Source organism: Caretta caretta, chromosome 19, assembly GCF_965140235.1.
Source record: "Caretta caretta isolate rCarCar2 chromosome 19, rCarCar1.hap1, whole genome shotgun sequence".
NCBI lineage: Eukaryota > Metazoa > Chordata > Testudines > Cheloniidae > Caretta > Caretta caretta.
In genome coordinates this window covers 7,332,844-7,352,144 of record NC_134224.1, presented here as the reverse complement: position 1 = coordinate 7,352,144, position 19,301 = coordinate 7,332,844, and the positions used below count along the sequence as shown (strand labels likewise).

Sequence of the window (19,301 nt, the reverse complement as noted above, 5' to 3'; positions counted from 1 at the left end):
TCCCACCCTGCCCTTCCCCAAAGTGCCCCCCATCCTTGTGTTGCAATGGAATGTAAAGCTATCCCCTTATTTTAGTCCCCTGCGCACCCCCAGCCCTGCTCCTTTTGGTTGCTGCCAGGGGTTGCTTAATAAGGGCTGTGGGCAATACCAAATGAGTTGGCGGGAGGGGGAGGGTAGAGGTTCAGGGGATGGAGTTCCCCTTCTGTTGCTATGGCAACTGTTGCCAAGTGGAAACCCCAAACACAGCAAACCCGGAACAGCACTGTGGTGGGGAGGCTGCCATTGGCTGGGCGGGCAGGGCTGCTGGGTGACATCATGGAAAGTGGGGACAGAACAAGGGAAGCTGCAGAGTGAAGCGGAGCCTCGAACAGGACGGGGAACCCACAGTAGGTAAGAAAGAGATTCCCCCCCCGCCCCAAAGCCCATGGGACTCTCCCATCCCCCTTGAGGGGTTCAGGGATGGCTGTCCCAATGGGAAGATATCAAGGGTCCAGTGATGCCCTCTCCCTATCCAGGTTTTTATAAGATTGCCCATCACCCTGATATCTGAATCCTCTCTCCATCCGCTGCCTAGGGTTCCCCAAGCGTTCTTGGCACCGGTACTGATTTCACCTGGCTCTAGGACTGCCAGCCACTGTAGCCTATGGTGTGCAGTGCCCTGGTAGCTGCTGTGACGTGGGTTACTCCCAAGCTCTGCATTGCTGTTATTGGGAGCAGCCCCTGAGCTCTGCGCTAGATCGGAGTCTGAACCGCAGGGTAAGTGGGGGGCAGGGGTGTGTGATAACACCAGTGTGGTGGGGCAGGGGAAGGGGTTGTCTGAGCACCACTAGGTTGTGAGAGTGCATGCCACTGAATGGAAAACAGAGGAAGGGGTGGACCAGGAGGGGCTTAGAGTACCCTGAGTTTCATGCTGGTGCCATAGAACAGGAGCTGTTGAGCTTAGCTGATGTACCTGGAGGTGGGAAGCAGAGCTCTCTTGTGGGGTTAGAACAGGCGCCGTTGAACAAGTGAATCTGAGATTTGAAATGACCCAGTCTCCATGACACCCCCACAGTTAAATAGGTGGGTGGTGAACAATGTGGGTGCAGTGGAGCCCAATTCAAAAGTTCATATAGGCGAGCCTAGATTATTGGTCGCCAAAGTCTATGGTGCTATTATAGCTGAGGCCAGGAATCACTGGTGGGGAACCACTGCTCAAGAGAGGGCAGCCTGTCGTCCTATTGTTTCTGGGAGTTTTTTCTAGTTTTGTCCGGATGCTAATCCTGCAGGCCCGGGAGGCAGGATTGTGACGGGTCTCAAAATAATATTTGACGTCACGTTGCTTTGCCACAGAACAATTGCATCTGTTCACCTAGTATAAAAAATTAAGGGTGAAATTCACCTCCTAACTCCCATTGGACTTAAGTGGTACTAAGGCCTAATGCTGGCCCACTGCACAGGGCTAAATTTCATCTGTGTTTATACCTATAGGTTAGGTTTATCTTTTCACCCTAACCCTTGAAAAAAAACCTTGGTTTTACAAAAAGAAAAGGAGGACTTGTGGAACCTTAGAGACTAACCAATTTATTTGAGCATAAGCTTTCGTGAGCTACAGCTCACTTCATCGGATGCTGTAGCTCACAAAAGCTTATGCTCAAATAAATTGGTTAGTCTCTAAGGTGCCACAAGTACTCCTTTTCTTTTTGAGAATACAGACTAACACGGCTGCTACTCTGAAACCTTGGTTTTACAGTTACATTTCCATGGCACAGTTTAGTGTCGTTTTTGTACCTTCAAGTAGGCTAGACATGAAAGCAGGGGGATGACATCACCAGAGGAAGCGAGTTAGTTATGATCAAATGTAGCTAACTCTGGCTGTTTCTGCCAGACCTTCACTATATCAACACCTACAGCATGTATGTGATTGGGAAAAGGGTAGCTTGGGGTAGGAACAGTGACTGAAGCAGGCTGTCAGCCGAGTGGGGGTGGTGATTAAATCTCCCCCATAACTTAGAAAATAAAAACTAGGGATTGGAAACGCTGGAAACCATAAACCTCAGTGGGAAAGTAGATACACCATTTAAAACACCAGAACAGAGGCGTGCCAGTAAAATTATGGGCATCGGCTTACGCTTGTCTCATTAAGACTGTTTAAAAATCTTTCCCACGTATGAGGGAGCACAATACTCCAGTGAAAGGCTGAAGAACTGAGAGCAACAAAGGTCCCAGAAGCTGTTGTATAACAGGTACCATGGAGAGACAAACCTTAGAAACACCTGAGAGAGAGAGAGAGAGAGCGGGTGGATTCTTAACAAGGAGGATAGCTATGCTTTTTGCTGGGTTGTAAAATTACCCCTAGCTTTCTGTAAACCATTTCCACAAGGGACACTGGTTCTATGCAGAGCTACCAGGGGAAGGCTCAGGGTTAGCCACTCTGCAGATTATTTTGTGGTAATTACATAAACAGCTAACACTGCTGCCCATGACTTCACTGAATAGTGTTGGGTCCAAGCCCCCAGCTTTAAAGGCCTTGCTGGGATTTTAGGAGCCGGCTTATTGCCGGAGAATTGTGGTGCTATCACTCAGGTGGCTTGGATCGTCAGCTGGGTTTTATTTTTCTGACGTGGGAGGAAGGCACTCAGTCTGTACTGGCTTTTGAAACTGTGCTTAAGCACACGTGAGGCATGGGTGATAGGTAGCCAAATGGGAATCTACCATTGCTGGGCTGTCCAGTGCAGACAGGCCCAAACAATGCCGGAAATACCATGCTCAGCTAAGTAAAAACCTAGCCTCTCAGGTGGTTTTTGAATCCTGTTCTCCTGTGGTTTGGGCCCCCCATGTGCTAGCTGGCCAAATGGTAATTACAGACACGTTACAACGATTTCTGAATCATGCGTCAACTTGATTTCCAAAGACAGTTCGAAAACCAGTGGAGATGGGGCCTTAAACTGGCAGAAAGGAGGCTAACGCCCGCTTATCTCTGACTCTGAATTGTTCAGAGGCCTTTCCTATGACTTCTCTACACTAGAAAACTGATGGTAACGTGAATATACTACAGTTTGGTTCTTTGTGACCAAGTCAGGTTCTAACACATTTGGGGTGCTGTCATGTGGTAACATGTTCCTCAGCCACCTTACATTTCCTAGCATAGATGGACCCCAACACAGATGACCCCAAACTGTCTTCTGTGGCACAAATGGTTAGGCCTGGGATTTGTGGTGGATCTTTGCCCTGCAAGATAGGAGACAGGGAAGCAAGAAGCCCTGGTGGCTTAGACATAGAGAACCGATGCTTTGGCAACGTAACACACTCTTATCAAAGGGTGTGATCATGCACACAGCCACCTTTCTACAGCCTGTTCCACAGCCCTGTCTGCAGAGCAGAGGGCTGCAAACCCGCCGGCCACTGGAGAAAGCGAGAGCAAAGGGAAATCCTTCCTTCTCTATTAAAAGGGCGACGCATTATCCTTCAGAGAGTGGCTGCCTACTGCAGCTAGCTCAGCTGTTTGTCCCCAGAGAAATCTTGTCAGCAGAGCTTAAAGTGTGCCAGGGCTGAGCCCCGGCATCTCTAGGCTGGGCAGTTCATAGCCCTAGTACCTCTGGGCTTGCTGCGTCAGGTATGAAAGTAAAAACATTTGCTTGAGTCCCGGCACCTCTTTCATTACAAATTAAGCCCTGCTGGTTGGTACTCCTAATCCTTCCCACTCCGCAGGCTCTGACATGTCATGGTTGTCGTGATTTTTATTAATTAATTTCTTCCTGTTCCTTTCTGTCAGTTCATTTGACCGTGACACAAGCAGGTGCTGTCACAGGCGTGTGTCAGGCTTATTTGCTTTCCCTCTTTACCTAGCAACTAAGTGCCAGAGGGAGGCGGATGAAAGGAAAGCTGGCAAAGAGGCGGGAGTCAGCTCTGGCTCCCAGTGCTGCTAGAATGAGCACACAATCCCTTACAACACATAACCTGGGGCGTTCCTTCTTTGCTGAGAGCCATGCATCCAGATGCCTGTGGCCATGCGAGCAGTCAGCCACTGGCTCTCTGCATTGTAACAAGAAAGCTGGTTAAAAAAATCTCCCACTGTTTCTCTTGTAAATTGGGGCCCATGCCCTCTCAGCTTCCTAGGCAACCCTGGAAACGCTTGGTCCCACTCTGGAAAGCCCTGTTCCCCTTCTTTCCTTCTTCTGCTGTTGACTTATTTCATCTGGGGCTGAGTAAGAGGGGCTAGCAGGTTGTGAATGGACAGCCATGGCTACTTTGCCCAACCCTTCTATCCTAGCTCCCTTCCTCCTGGCTTTGCCTCCATACCCCTTGACTCTTCATAAACAGGATTTGCTGACTCCTGAGCTTGTTAAGACTATGCCTTTACTGTGCACCTTGTTCCAGTCACTTCCTGCACTAAGTACAGTGAGGGACGGGGCAGGATGCATGGAATGCATTGATTCATAGGGCCAAATTCACTGCAAGCATGAGTGGGTCCAAATCCATTGGCTGCTGGGGAGTTTGAGTCAGCTAATACCAGCAGGAAACAAATGCTACCTTCAAGGGCAGGGCCTTTTCTCCAAGTCTACAGCAGAGCTCAAGGCTGGAAGACAAGAGGACAGCAGCAGCATTCCCTGGTTACAAATAAACGTTCATTCTGAACAATAAATGGCAGTGACTTCCCAGCACAAACCTTCTGCTAGCTCCAAGCACCAAACATCTTAAGCCCGGGCCTTGGCACCAGTATGCAAAGCTTTGGTGGCAGGAGGCCAGCGGGACTGTTCTTTTTGACAGGCGACTGAAATTAAAAATCTCTTTTTCTTTGCAGCATTAGTGTCTCTAGGCACTTTGGTGTCTTGCTCGGTTCCACAACAGAGAGGGTTACTGAGGGCCATGGTAACATGAGGCCCTTCCTCCTGAGCGCCTCTCTCATTCATACATGCTTTCCCAACCACCCCTTGCACACCAGATGTAGGAACAAATACTGAGGTTTGGCAGGGCTTATGAATTTTGTCCTGCTAGATGTTAAAGAGACACTCTCTGTTCTTGGCTGGGGGATAGGATTCTTCTCTGTGTCCAGTGCCAGATTTCCCAGCTGCTGCCATGTTCTGTTTCTCGTCATGGTCACATGTGAAGAGTCCCCTTCCTAGATGGATCTGGAGGCACCACTGTTTCCTCAGGAATGAGAGCTGTGTAAATCCCAGTATGACTCTGGAGCTGGGAGAGAGGGGGCGAAGGCTGCTGGAAGCACTGGAGCAGGAGTAAGGGCTGTTTAAATCCCAGTGTAACTCTGAAGTCAACCCAGAGCCACACATTTCAGCAGCAATTGCAGCAGTCACAGGGGCTGCTGTCAGATTTCTTTCCTAATGTGCCTGACTGGAGCCTCACAATCAGGGGAGCTCCATGCGCGAAAGAGGCCATTTAAAGTGCCGTGGTCACTCTTTAAAACTGCTAGCAGTTACCCCTGAGCATCATCTGAGATGCTGCCACAGTACTTACAACGGAGGATAGGTGCCGTATCTCGGAGACCACTGCATGATACCCAGCAACTCTTGCTATTTTGTACCAGTCTATAGCACTCTGTGGAGATAGCATCACAGCCCAGAGCAGAGAAAGAGAGAGACCACATCTCAGTAGATCTGATCTAACCACACCTGACTGTTCCATTAGGCTCTGGGAACCTGATTGCCAGAAAGATACTACCAAACAGCAATGAATTCAGAGAGGAGCAACAAAAATGACTAGTGTGTGGAAGGGACTACTTTATGGGGGAAGATGCAGGGCCTGCTCCCACTGAAAGCAATGGTAAATCTCCCACTGACTTCAGTGGATGCAGGTAGTTCAGTCCAATCGGAGCTAAATTTGCCTAGTTTGATTAAGCAGTGACTATGGGGAATACATACCAGTGTATGAGGTAAACAGCAAGGCAGGAAAGAGGGTTTTTAGGCCTGGCCTACACTAGAAAATTAGGTCAGTTTAACTGGGTCATGGGGTGTGAAAACTCCATGCCCCTTAGCAATGTAGTTAAGCCGATCTAACTCCCAGTGTAGATAACGCTACGGAAGAATTCTTTTGTTGATCTAGCTACTGCCTCGCAGGTGGGTGGATTAACTATGCCAGTGGGAAGACCCTCCTATCGGAATAGGTAGTGTCTACACTGAAGTGACACAGTGGCACAGCTTTGCCACTGTCGCGTTTTAAGTGTAGACAAGTCCTTAAGAGTGCCACAAGCTGGTATAACCAATCAGGGTTGCTGGTGCAACAGAGCAGACCCTATTCATCTTCCCATGATAGCTCAGGAGCTAAGGATGATGCTAAGCACTCTGCTTCCCCCACCCACGACCTACTAAGTGTTGCAGCAGGTTGCCAGCATAGGATAGTTTGCAGTGTTGTTGTCATGTTGGTTCCAGGATATGAGAGAAGGTGGGTGAGGTCTGAAGAGCTCCGTGCAGCTGGAAAGCCTGTCTCTTTCACCAACAAAAGTTGATCCGACAAAAGATATCACCTCACGCACCTTGTCTCTCTCAGTAGAGGATAGGGCAGCTGGCTACCTATAGGGACAGCTAACAAGGGATTCTAATGGACTCCATGTAGTGGGGAGCCCAAGTGTGTTTGCTTCATGACAATATGATGGGGTGAGATTACATGTTAAACAGGAGGACCCTGATCAAAACAAGTTTCAAAGGGAAAAAGCTCCATGCATTTTCCACCTGGCTCATACCCCTGGAAAATTAAATATATTTTTTCTTATTTGGGGGCCAAGAAATATGTGGTGGAAACTCCGTCCCCAGCCTCCTACTTCCTCTGCCTGTCAGATTGGAGGTGTGGCTCTTCAGTTCCAGGAACGCTGTTCTTTCCCCTTGTCACAGCTGTTTCTGGTTAAGAAAATGGGAACATTCCCCCAGCAGATTCTCAGCCAAAGCTGCCTTTTCATTTCCAGAACTGGTCACGTCGGCCACTCCTTCCTCTCCCCTTGCCATCATAGCTGCAAGCACGCTCCTGCCTTCAGGGACATCATTTGCCCTTGCTGAGTTTCATTTATTTCCTGTTTCATTACTTACAAGACAGGGCTAATGAAAGAGGCCTGCGGAATCTGGTCTGCAAGGAGGATGTTTATTCCTTGGCTCTGGACCAGTAACATTCTTGAGCCGACTTGCTTCCCAAAGCAAAGAGAATTAAACTCATAAATACTGGCAGTGGCCTGGTGGCCAGCCCTGCAGCAGGGTTTTGGGCCCCAAGCTAGAGGGCTGTAATCAGGCCCGGCTTCTACCCATATTGAGGGCCTTTGCTGTCAGGTACAGCTCTTCTTTCCCAAAGCGTGTGAGGACACATCCACCCTAACAGAAGGAATGTGGGCACCATCATTGTGGCATATGTTGGGAAGCTTATTACTCGTTGCAGCTAATGCTAGATGGACAGAGCAGGAGTAAGTATATGCACTGCATACCATGAAACACTAGAGGAAGCATAGGAAAGAAGGCAGGAGGAGGAATGGTAATTACACTGTGGAACTCATTGACACAGGAAGTCACTGATGCCAATAATTTAGCAAGATTCAAAAAGTGATCAGACATTTATATGGATAACAAGAATATCCAGAATTATCATAAGGAATATTAAACAAGGGATATTAAACCTCAGGCTTCAGGGTTTAAGGCAATCTCTAATAGTTAGAGATCACTTTGAGACCTAATGTGGGGGGCAGATTACCCCACTTCTGCTGCTGTGGGATTCTTACACCTTCTTCTGAGGCATCTGGTGCTGGCCACTGCCAGAGATGGGATACTGGTCTAGATGAACTTTAGGATTTGCCAGACTGGATCAGAACCATATTCCAATGGAAAGACCAAATGGTGGAGTTATATTTTCAGAGAGTTTGCTTGACTGAGAAATCCAGTTTAATGACTACTTGAGCCAAAATAAACAAGTCCCTACCCCAAAACAGCTGGAAAAGGTAGTGTTAGGGGAGGTGGCCCTTGAAATCCAGTGTTGGCTGTAAGAAAAGTAAAGCTAAATCGCATCTGGTGGTAGTATTTTTACTGGCTTGCTGATGGCTTTGGTGGTGGCAGTGAGTGGGTAAGGGTTTGGGTGGCAGATGAGCCAATTAAGAGAGTGTTTCCTACCAGTAAAAAGCATCAATCCAAATGTAATACTGGATACCCCCATCCACTCTCTATTTTGCTTTCAGGATGAGAATAGTTATGGTGTTAGTAATGCAGGAAGCTGAAAAATCCCAGCTTGATTCTCACACACTAGGCTGAATTCTCAGCAGTAACTCTTGTTTTGACCTTTAACTAGAGCATTCTAGGTACCAGAGCCCTCAGGGGTACTGCATTGTCAGTACGTCATTTTTACCATGTTCCTTTTCTGACCATAACCACACTTGGGGGGAAAAAGTCTATCCATACCTTTTGAGTCAGGGCACAGGGAAAATTTCAGCCAGCATTGTGTAGTTAAATGAATGGCAGGTAAATTCAGGAGGAAATGCTATTTCACATAGGGAGGCGTTAACCTTTGGAATCTTCTGCTGCAGTTTGTTGAGTCAAATACCATGGGTGAATTTGAAGAAAGTCCTGATGGTTTTATGACCTTTAATAACATCTTTAGTTACATGCTGAAGGACATGAGCTCATTCCTTAGAGATCAGGAAGGAATTCTCCAATGCCTTTCACCCATCCTCCCACCATGGACAGGACGGCACAATGGCCTGGCTTTATTTTGAAGGGTGGGGATAGGGTGACCAGATGTCCCGTTTGTTTTTCTGATATAGGTGCCCCACCCCCTGTCCTATTTTTTCACAGTTGCTATCTGGAAACCCTCAGTGGGGAGATCAGTTTCCTCTGACGCATCAGGTATAGAGTATTGTCTGAAGCAAAATAGAGGATGAGATTGATCAGTATGGCAAATACTCTCTTTCCTAGTGATTAGCTCTGTCAGCACTTCCCAGCTCACTTCATCCCTATGGATACAAGAATGCTCTGTTTGTTATGCAACTCCTGTGCATGTTCTATTTCTTCAAGCTGTTGCTGAGTTTTGAAAACAAGAGACAGAGCAGGACAGGTGTGTGAGCTAGGGAGAAAGAGACCCAATTTCCCCTCTCCCTCCAGAGCACAGCAAACTTTGCAGGGCTGTGTTTCTCAGGGTGCTATTCCTGGGAGGCCAGTCATAGACCTGTGATGGGGTTTAGCCTTAACTCTGGTCTCCTCACCACAGATGGCTTTGAAGAGACACAATCAGGTTCAAACCCCCTGTCTATTTTGCTCTCCATCGTGTGAGACAGTGACCTTTTGCGTGCAGACTGCAGAGGATGTGTCTTGATCTTTTCCACCATGGGAGAGTATCACCTTGAGGCAAACTCTCGAAGTCACTTCCCTATGGTTGTTTGCGATGAGGACGCTTGCGGGGAGAGGCACTTTGGGTTGGGTGTCTTGTTCTTTCCTCCCTGCTTCCTGTTTCTTGCAAGCCTCTGGTTGTCATGCCTTCTCTTCCTTGACGTGAACTGCTGCTTTGTGGACATGAGTCTGATGCACAGGAGACCCAAAGCTCTTTCTGCAGCAAGGTGGCTCTGGAGAAGGGGCCATGCTGGGAACTTTCCCGTGTAAGGTTCCTGTTAGCTAGCCCCATGAGGCCTCCTCTCATCAGCCTGTTCAGCTGGCTCTTTGACGGGCAAGGGGATGGATTGTGCAGAGCCAGCCACAGTGCTGCAATACGGAGACCCACAGCTGCAGCACCTGCTCCGCTAAACAGCAAAATAGGTCGTGCATCACCACATGAAAAAGGACAGATGGTGCCTGCTAATACAGTTTAGCTTAGAGGCCTGCAGGATTAACCCTTTTGCTGCCACATCTCCAGAAGAGAGCAAATGGAAAGGAAGGTGTTGGATTAGGGCAGAGATGTAGGGCTACTCCTGGCCCTGCCTGTGTTTTGTAGCATTAATTAATCTGAAAGGCTGTAAACGATGCCCTGATCTGTAGTCAGGATGCTCTGAACACTAAGCTTGGAGAAGTGAGAGACTGACTGGGATTCTCTTTGGGTCTTGGTTGGAGCTAACCTGTCCCCAGTCAATTCTGATCCACCCTCGGGGGCAATGCAGTCACTCACTCAGCTGTCCCTGCACCCCCAGAAGAAGCACAGAGTGCTCTGCTCTGTGCCTATTGATAATTTGCCTACTGAACCCACAGTTTCCTGCGCCAGATTGGGTACTGTGATAGTCTCTCATTTAGCCTTTTGAACTCTCAAGCACTCACACGTCTCTGTGAGCGAGACAGAGAGCTGAGGCAGAAGCCTTCAGTCTTTGTAACTGATTCTCCCTGACACACTGCTCTCCTTTCCTGGAAATCAGGCCATTGCCTTGCTATGTTCTCATCAGCGAAGGCAATCCTTGTGTTTCCGCTGGAGCCTGTCACCACCTGCTCATTGTGGGCACAGCAAGCCCTTGCAGGCTATAGGGCTGTTGATTCTTTGTTGGCCTCCCCTCATCATGTGGGGCCTGATATTGTGAAGTGCTGAGTGCTCTCAACTCCTGGTGATATCAGTGAGAGCTGAGGGTTCCCAGTACTATACTCTTGTTTTTTCTCTGGGTCTCAATTGTGATCACCAGTGGCACGCTTTTCCCCCTTTCATTCCACTGCTGCATTACAGCACATTGGGAAACCCAGCATGACATCAGCCAGGAGGCCTCTGGCTTCCTTGATCAGGTACTGGTATTTTCAGGCATTGGCCGGAGATGGTTTGCCCTGCAGCATTTCTTCTCATGTCAGGTGGTTTGGAGCACTAGTCACTACAAGACCTGATCGGCCCAGCACCTTTCTCCCTTCTCTGAGCCCAGCTCTAATTGCCTACTCCTCTCTGGCTTAGCCTCTCACCGTGAAGTACAGGGCTAAGAAGATGTTTGGCATCACCACCTCCCTCTAGCCCAAACCAGCTGCAACAAGCATTTGGGGATTTCTCAAGTCAGTAATTTGCATGTGTTTATGCTGTTACCAAATCTATAATTGTGTCTGTTGAATAATTCAGGTCAGAGGATTGTCTTGCTGTTCCCTTTGTATTATAGGTATCAGACTAGCATGTTTCCAAGGGTAGATCGCTATTGGGCTAAACCATTCTGGCTATAATCCCTTGTAACTGGGAATGATCAGTCACAAGGCAATGGAGAATCAAGAAGCAGGGCTATTACTATTTCTAGCCCTTGTAGTTGTGAGCTAACGACATATTACATCAGGTATATACTCAGGAATCAGAACAGCCTGTGCTCTTGTTACCGAAGGAAACCCTTTTTTATAGACAGGAAAAAAATATCAAATAGCTATTATAAACCGCCACTTACTGCTCCTTATCTGTACGCGTCAGACAGAATAGACTATCACTGTCTCTGTGTCTGTGTTCCAGTTCCCCTTTCAGCGTGTCTACGCTGGTCGTCTGGACACCCATCCAGACAGGCTTGCCCGGCTAGCTCAAACCTCGGGGAAGTAGCCCAGAAAGAAATGTGCAACAAAAGACTCCTGCCTCTTATCCACAGTCTTCCCACTCAGAATCCTTCCACCTCCCACTTCTTGGATCAGCTGCTGACAGCACTCAGAATGCACCCTCGTTCTGCGGAGGCAGCTCCTGGGTGATTCTCACTTGCAAACACTTCAGAGTAGGGTGACCAGACGTCCCAATAAAATCGGGACTGTCCCGATATTTAGTTGTTTGTCCCGCGTCCTGACCAATGTACCATTTGTCCCGATATTTTGCTTCGGCGGCACTCTGGCTTTTTTTGTTGTTGTTGCTTGGGGCGGCAAAAAACCTAGAGCCGGCCCTGGTGCGGGGTGAGCCTGTGGCTGCCCCCCCATGTGTCCCAATATTTTGTTCTTGTCATCTGGTCACCCTGCTTCAGGGGAGCCACAGTCCTACTCTTCTCTGGGATGATTTAGTTGGGGATTGGTCCTGCTTTGAGCAGGGGGTTGGACTAGATGGCCTCCTGATTATCACTACAAAACGTTTTTTTTTTTCCTCCCCTGCTGGTAATAGCTCACCTTACCTGATCACTCTGGTTACAGTGTGTATGGTGACACCCATTGTTTCATGTTCTCTGTGTATATAAAATCTCCCCATTGTATTTTCTACTGCATGCATCCGATGAAGTGAGCTGTAGCTCACGAAAGCTTATGCTCAAATAAATTTGCTAGTCTCTAAGGTGCCACAAGTACTCCTGTTCTTTTTGCAGATACAGACTAACACGGCTGCTACTCTGAAACTTTCCAACCCTGATATTCTATGATTCTATGATTCTCTCATCCATCTACCCCTAAGAAAAGGTCTGTTCATTCCAGGTAGGCCATGAGGGCTCACTGCATGTCCCTTGGCAGGACCACTGATTCTGAGATCAGCAAAAATTAGAGAATGTTTGGTGTTCTGTCTGCAGACCTGATTTGTAAATGCTGCACGGTGCTTTCCCAGCACTTCATGTGGAGTGTCTGTCTCCCAGGAGATTACATGACGACAGCAGCCTCTTTAGAAAGTTATTGTGGGGAGTGAAGAGATTGCTGTGATGTGTGTGCGTGTGATACAGGAGAGGGTGTGTAATTGCAAGGTAAGGCAAAGTAATGCTATTTTGAGGAGCCTTGAATTGCTGATCCCAGGGCTCCCGTATCCTGCCTTTTGTTCCTCATTTAAAAGAATGTAAATCCTGGCTAAATTCAGCAGATAGAAGGGAGGATAAAGCAGATTCATCTGCTCACGTGGAAATATCTCATGGGAGCATGGGAGGGAAATGAGACATGAAACAACCAGAACAGACAGTATATTTGTATAGAAATGGTGCACAGAGATCTCTCCCCATCCTTATCCAGAAAAAGAAAATAGGCTCATGAGGACAGCCTGCTCTGTGAAATGATCAATCTGCCTGACATTAGTATGCAGTGTTTCTTCCCCAGGGACTTACAAGGTTGTGACCCAATCATGCGTCAACTCTTATAAATACTACTGATACTTTGTACCTACAAAGCACCTTTCTTCCAAGGATCTCCAAGCCCTTTACAAACAATAATGTTTCCTAAAACCCCTATGGGCAAGTCAGAATTATCATTCCTGTTTTACAGAAAGGAGAAGTGACTTGCTCAAGGTAGCAAAGCTGGGATGTGTTCTTAGCTCTTTAGGGCAGGGACCTTGGGTGAGATTCTGTGCTATGTTCCTAAGAGCTTTTAAGCCACCTTTGTGCCCTCCTGATCCTGAGCTACTCTGTGGACTGGAGGGTTTCAGAGCAGCTCTTAGCATAATTTTGACAGCCCTGGGGGCTTGTCTAAGTCACAGCAGCCGCCTAGGACTGCCCCATGGGCTGCTGCACTGCCTGGAATCTCTGCAACACTGCGTGCCATGTCTCTGCGCCTGGCATGCCCTCTCCTGCCTCTGGCATCCCCCCTAATGCCAAGGCTTGCAAAGGGTCCTCAGACACATTCCTGCACTGGGGAATCCTTTTAGAGCCCTTTTACATTGCTCTGGCTGTCTTACCCAATGTAAAGGGGCTGAAGATCTTGGCCCCTCTCTCCAGACCTGTCTGTAAAATGCCTAGCACACTCTTGACGCTATACAAATAATAAGTAAGGCTGGGTCTGCACTGCCACTTTCAGCGCTAAAACTTGAGTCGTTCAGGGGTGTGAAAAAACACACCCCTGAGCAACAAAAGTTGTAGCACTGAAAAGCGCTTTATCGCTGGGAGCCGTGCTCCCGGTGATAAAACTCCCCCCCCCCCCCCCGCTCGGGCTGGGGTTTTTTATATTGCCGGGAGAGCTCTCCCCCCACGATAAAGCGTGTCTACACTGCCCATGTCTCACGTTACCGTGGCCGCGCTGTGCAGTGTAGACATACCCTGAGAGCCTTAACTCCTGACTGCCAGCCAGGCCCCTGCTCTAATCCCACCCATTCGGATTTTCCCCCATCCAGTCCCTTCCCCCCGCTTTAACTTTCTCTGCGGTCCCTTCGTGAATAAACAAGGACTTTTCCCTAAACTTCTTCCACACCAGGACATAGGCTATGACCTATTGGTACCTATCCCAGCCCCATGTGTGTGTGTGGGGGAGCCCCTCGGGCACACACGATCCAAAATAAAAGTGCGGCTCATGAGAGAGGGTTTAAGCTTCACTGTTGGAATGAACTGTAGGATTCACCCCTAACGGCTCTTTGTCCACCCTGCAGCTCTTTTGAGTCAAAAAGGTGCAGACAGGCTGGAGAGGGAGAGGAGCAGGCATTCATTTACCACATCTCTGGGTAACCAGGAAAGGTGGGGGGCAGGGTACGTGGCAGGAGCCGGAGTTTCTCTTTTAAATGACACAAACCCAAACTGGCTGGGCTGTTTGACGCCGCCACAGAATATTCCGGGCTGGTGTGAGTGTGTCCTTGGCACTCCCCGCTTCCTCAACACAAACGGTCCCACCGTGAGAGGGGAGTTTCGCAACCCCCAGAGCAGACTAAGCAGGCAAGCTGCACATTTCCTGGTAGACTCTGCTTTCACCCTCCATCTTACAAAGGGCTTTTCTTTAGTACGTAGCCAGAGGCCTTTCCTCCCTGCAGCCTTGTGACTCTGACAGATCGCTTTGTGTGTGTGTGTGTGTGTGTGTGAATTCATCATCACCCATCAAAGCAACACTGTGGGTGGAAGAAGGGAAGTTTCAGGCCTACCATGTCTCACCCACTTCTCTTACTTACTGAATGCTGATTGTGTGTGGTGCTGTACAAAGAGAAAGATGCACAAGCCATGCAGCACAGTTGAGGATAATACTTTGGCAAAGGGTTCAGTACCACAGCAGTGCAGGGTGTTGTTGGTTTGTTGCCGAAAGGCTTCATGGAAGATGTCTCATTTTAAGGCAGCTTTAAAAGTATCTGTGTCCAATCCTGCTCTCATTTAAACAGAGAAGAGCTGGAAGATCTGAAGTCAGTAGTCATTCCAGATTTATGCCGGTTTAAGTGAGAGCAGAATTTGACCCTCTCATTTGGGGTTTGCTCTCTGTTTCACTGTGGCTTTTAAAATCTCCCTCATTTTTTTTTCATTTCTCTCTAAGGCGAACAGTCAGAACAGGAGACCACTCCAAAGCCATGTGATTTCTTTGTAATTCCTAGGTATGAATAAGCTGATCTGCAGATTTTGGAGAATTTCCCATTGGCTTCCCTCCTCCCTTCCTTAACAGCAAACTTCCTTGTTTACTCTCCTTCCCAATAAGGGTTTTCTTCAGTTTGAATAAAAACAAACCGTTGGGTCTGAACTGCTCTTTGGTCAGGAACATGCTGAGCGAGCGGGAGCCTATAAACTCCTGGCAAAGGCTGAGGAAACTCTCCACAAACAAAAGGAGTACTTGTGGCACCTTAAAGACTAACCAATTTATTTGAGCATAAGCTTTCGTGAGTACAGCTCACTTCATCGGATGCATACTGTGGAAACTGCAGAAGACATTATATACACAGAGACCATGAAACAATACCTCCTCCCACCCCACTCTCCTGCTGGTAATAGCTTATCTAAAGTGACAGGTTTCAGAGGAACAGCCGTGTTAGTCTGTATTCGCAAAAAGAAAAGGAGTACTTGTGGCACCTTAGAGACTAACCAATTTATTTGAGCATGAGCTTTCGTGAGCTACAGCTCACTTCATCAGATGTATACCGTGGAAACTGCAGCAGACTTTATATACACACAGAGAATATGAAACAATACCTCCTCCCACCCCACTGTCCTGCTGGTAATAGCTTATCTAAAGTGATCAACAGGTGGGCCATTTCCAGCACAAATCCAGGTTTTCTCACCCTCCACCCCCCCACACAAATTCACTCTCCTGCTGGTGCTAGCCCATCCAAAGTGACAACTCTTTACATAATCAAGTCAGGCTATTTCCTGCATAGATCCAGGTTTTCTCACATCCCCCCCACCCCCATACACACACAAACTCACTCTCCTGCTGGTAATAGCTCATCTAAACTGACCACTCTCCAAGTTTAAATCCAAGTTAAACCAGAACATCTGGGGGGGGGGGGGGGGTAGGAAAAAACAAGAGGAAACAGGCTACCTTGCATAATGACTTAGCCACTCCCAGTCTCTATTTAAGCCTAAATTAATAGTATCCAATTTGCAAATGAATTCCAATTCAGCAGTTTCTCGCTGGAGTCTGGATTTGAAGTTTTTTTGTTTTAAGATAGCGACCTTCATGTCTGTGATTGCGTGACCAGAGAGATTGAAGTGTTCTCCGACTGGTTTATGAATGTTATAATTCTTGACATCTGATTTGTGTCCATTTATTCTTTTACGTAGAGACTGTCCAGTTTGACCAATGTACATGGCAGAGGGGGATCTATGCAGGAAAACCTGGATCTATGCAGGAAATAGCCCGACTTGATTATGTAAAGAGTTGTCACTTTGGATGGGCTATCACCAGCAGGAGAGTGAATTTGTGTGGGGGGGTGGAGGGTGAGAAAACCTGGATTTGTGCTGGAAATGGCCCACCTGTTGATCACTTTAGATAAGCTATTACCAGCAGGACAGTGGGGTGGGAGGAGGTATTGTTTCATATTCTCTGTGTGTATATAAAGTCTGCTGCAGTTTCCACGGTATACATCTGATGAAGTGAGCTGTAGCTCACGAAAGCTCATGCTCAAATAAATTGGTTAGTCTCTAAGGTGCCACAAGTACTCCTTTTCTTTCTCCTTACAATGTGTATGATAATCAAGTTGGGCCATTTCCAGCACAAATCCAGGTTTTCTCACCCCCCCCCTCCAAAAACCACACACACAAACTCACCCCTGCTGGTAATAGCTTATCCAAAGTGTATGAAAATCAAGGTGGGCCATTTCCAGTACAAATCCAGGTTTTCTCAGCAGGAGAGTGAGTTTGTGTGTGTGGTCCAAGGAGTTTTCCACTGCATCTCACAGTCAGTCTTATGTCTAATAAAGAGGTGCATCCTTCAGAGCTAGAGGGCTCAGCATACAATATCTCACCTTGATCCCAGCAGATGTTAAAAACAAGCATGACTGTGATATACTTAATTTTATGCAAACTTGGTGTGGCCCTCAAGTTCCGGTTAGGAAAGGTCTTTGTCATTTTGGGGATCATCCTGCTTGTAAATGGCTTTTTTGTGTGTGGTGGGATTATGTGCTGGTCCTGTCATCATTTTCAAGAGCTTTCCCGGTTTGATTAGATGGTGCCGAAACACCCTGGAGAGTTGATCTGCAATTTTTTGATACGTGGTGGCAACCGGGTATCGGCTGTTACTGTTTTGTGGTACCAAGGTGTCATCAAGACTTATGATGAGCTGACGTGGTGCAGAGGCATCATCAGGCAGTGTATGGCACTGATATATAGATATGGCGTGGCCCTGAGGTTTCATTGCACGCTGGGTCGTGCTGACATGCGAACGTGACATGGCACCGAGGTGCCACCGGGCATTGTGTGTTGGTGGCACGATGGCATATCATGGCACTCCGTGGCGAGACTGGCTGCCATGACATGGAACCAGGGTGTCAAAGGGGCACGTGTGTACCACTGGCACGTTGTCATCAGTGTCATGGGCCAGCGTGTGTCAATGACATGTTGGGATGTCATCGTGCTGTGACGCCGGAGCTGTAAGCAAGCTGCGGTGGCCGAGGCTGTCAGCAAAGGAAGGGACCAGCCTTGAGACGGGGCAAAGCTTGGGCTGCGCATCCCCACTTCCAGGCCCCTCCAGAGAAACGTGGGGCCCACCCCGTGCCATTTCACCCCAGTTACAGGCGTTTAGGGGACCCCCTGAGCTCAGGGCACATTAGGGTGACCAGATAACAAATGTGAAAAATCACGACGGGGCGGGGGTAATAGGTGCCTATATAAGAAAAAGTCCCAAATATCAGGACTGTCCCTGTAAAATCAGGACATCTGGTCACCCTAGGGCACGTGTTCCTGCTCTTCCCCCCCTCCCGCCAATGAGCCCTGCCCACTTCGCTGGCCATGTGCCCATACCCAAAATGGCCGCCTTGGCGGCCGAGCGCCGTCACGTGACGAGCCTCGCCGCTGCCGCGGGGGCGGGTCTCCCCGCCCCGTGCGCCTGCGCAGTGAGGGCGGGGTGTGAGCGCCAGTCGCTGCCGAGGGGAGCCCGCAGAGCGGCGCTTCGGGCCGCCGCTGAGGGGATCCGTTTGTCTCCGCAGGCCGCCGCGCCGGGCCCCGCCATGGGCTCCGAGAAGGACTCCGAGTCCCCCCGCTCCTCCTCCATCCACGCGGCCGCCCCCACCTGCCCCAAGCCCGGCGGCCGCCGCCGCCGCCGCCTCTCCTTCCAGAGCGTCTTCTCGGCCGCCGCCGCCTCGGCCTCCGGCGGGGTGCGGGGCCGCCGCCGGGCCAAGGCCGAGCCGCCGCCGCCGGCCCCCGCCCCGGCTGCCCCGCCGGCCGCCCCGCCGGCGGAGGCGGCCCCGGCCGAGCCCCAGGCGGCGGCGGCGGCGGCGGCAGCGGAGGAGGGCGGCGCGGCGGAGCTGGAGTGCCCGCTGTGCCTGGTGCGGCAGCCGGCGGAGAACGCGCCGCGCCTGCTCTCCTGCCCGCACCGCTCCTGCCGCGCCTGCCTGCGCCAGTACCTGCGCATCGAGATCACCGAGTCCCGCGTCAACATCTGCTGCCCCGAGTGCAGCGAGCGCCTCAACCCCGCCGACATCCGCCTGCTGCTCAGCGACTCGCCGCGCCTCGTCGCCAAGTACGAGGAGTTCATGCTGCGCCGCTGCCTGGCCGCCGACCCCGACTGCCGCTGGTGCCCGGCCCCCGACTGCGGGTGAGTCCCGGGGCGGGGGCGAGGGTCTGGCCTGGGGGGCAGGGGGGCTGATCTCCGGGGCGGGGGGAGCCCGGGGGGGGCAGGGGGCTGGCACCCCTTCTTTGGGGGGCGGGGCGGGGGGGGCAGGGGGGCTGGCACCCCCTTCTTTGGGGGGCGGGGCGGGGGGGGCAGGGGGCTGGCACCCCCTTCTTTGGGGGGCGGGGCGGGGGGAGCCCGGGGAGGCGGGGGGGCTGGCACCCTCTTCTTTGGGGGGGGCGGGGCGGGGGGAGCCTGGGGGGGGCGGGGCGGGGGGAGCCCGGGGGGGCAGGGGGGCTGGCACCCCCTTCTTTGGGGGGGCGGGGCGGGGGGAGCCCGGGGGGGGCAGTGGGGCTGGCACCCTCTTCTTTGGGGGGGCGGGGCGGGGGGAGCCCGGGGGGGGCAGGGGGGCTGGCACCCTCTTCTTTGGGGGGGGCGGGGCGGGGGGAGCCCGGCGGGCAGTGGGCCTGTCTTTAGATGAAAAGCCCCGTATACGTTTTTTAATATTCACTATTAGTGACACATAGGACTGTTTCTTCTGTTATAAGCCTATTCATCCCCCTAGAGGCACACCTCTGAAAAGAA

General features: G+C 50.2%; 1 protein-coding gene across 3 annotated transcripts in view; it reads left to right on the top strand.

Moving 5' to 3' along the window:
• Positions 1-302: 302 nt before the first annotated feature.
• RNF19B (ring finger protein 19B) overlaps positions 303-19,301 on the top strand; it is a 34,203-nt gene continuing 15,204 nt past the window's right edge. Inside the window, exons 1-2 of one of the 3 annotated variants that reach the window (XM_075121357.1) lie at positions 303-390; positions 18,094-18,701. In XM_075121357.1, the coding sequence (XP_074977458.1) occupies positions 18,115-18,701 (587 nt within the window). In that variant the 5' untranslated portion in view covers positions 303-390; positions 18,094-18,114. Of the gene's footprint in view, positions 391-574; positions 757-18,002; positions 18,702-19,301 lie in introns of those variants that run through there. The other 2 variants (XM_075121358.1, XM_048826101.2) reach the window with 2 other exon arrangements.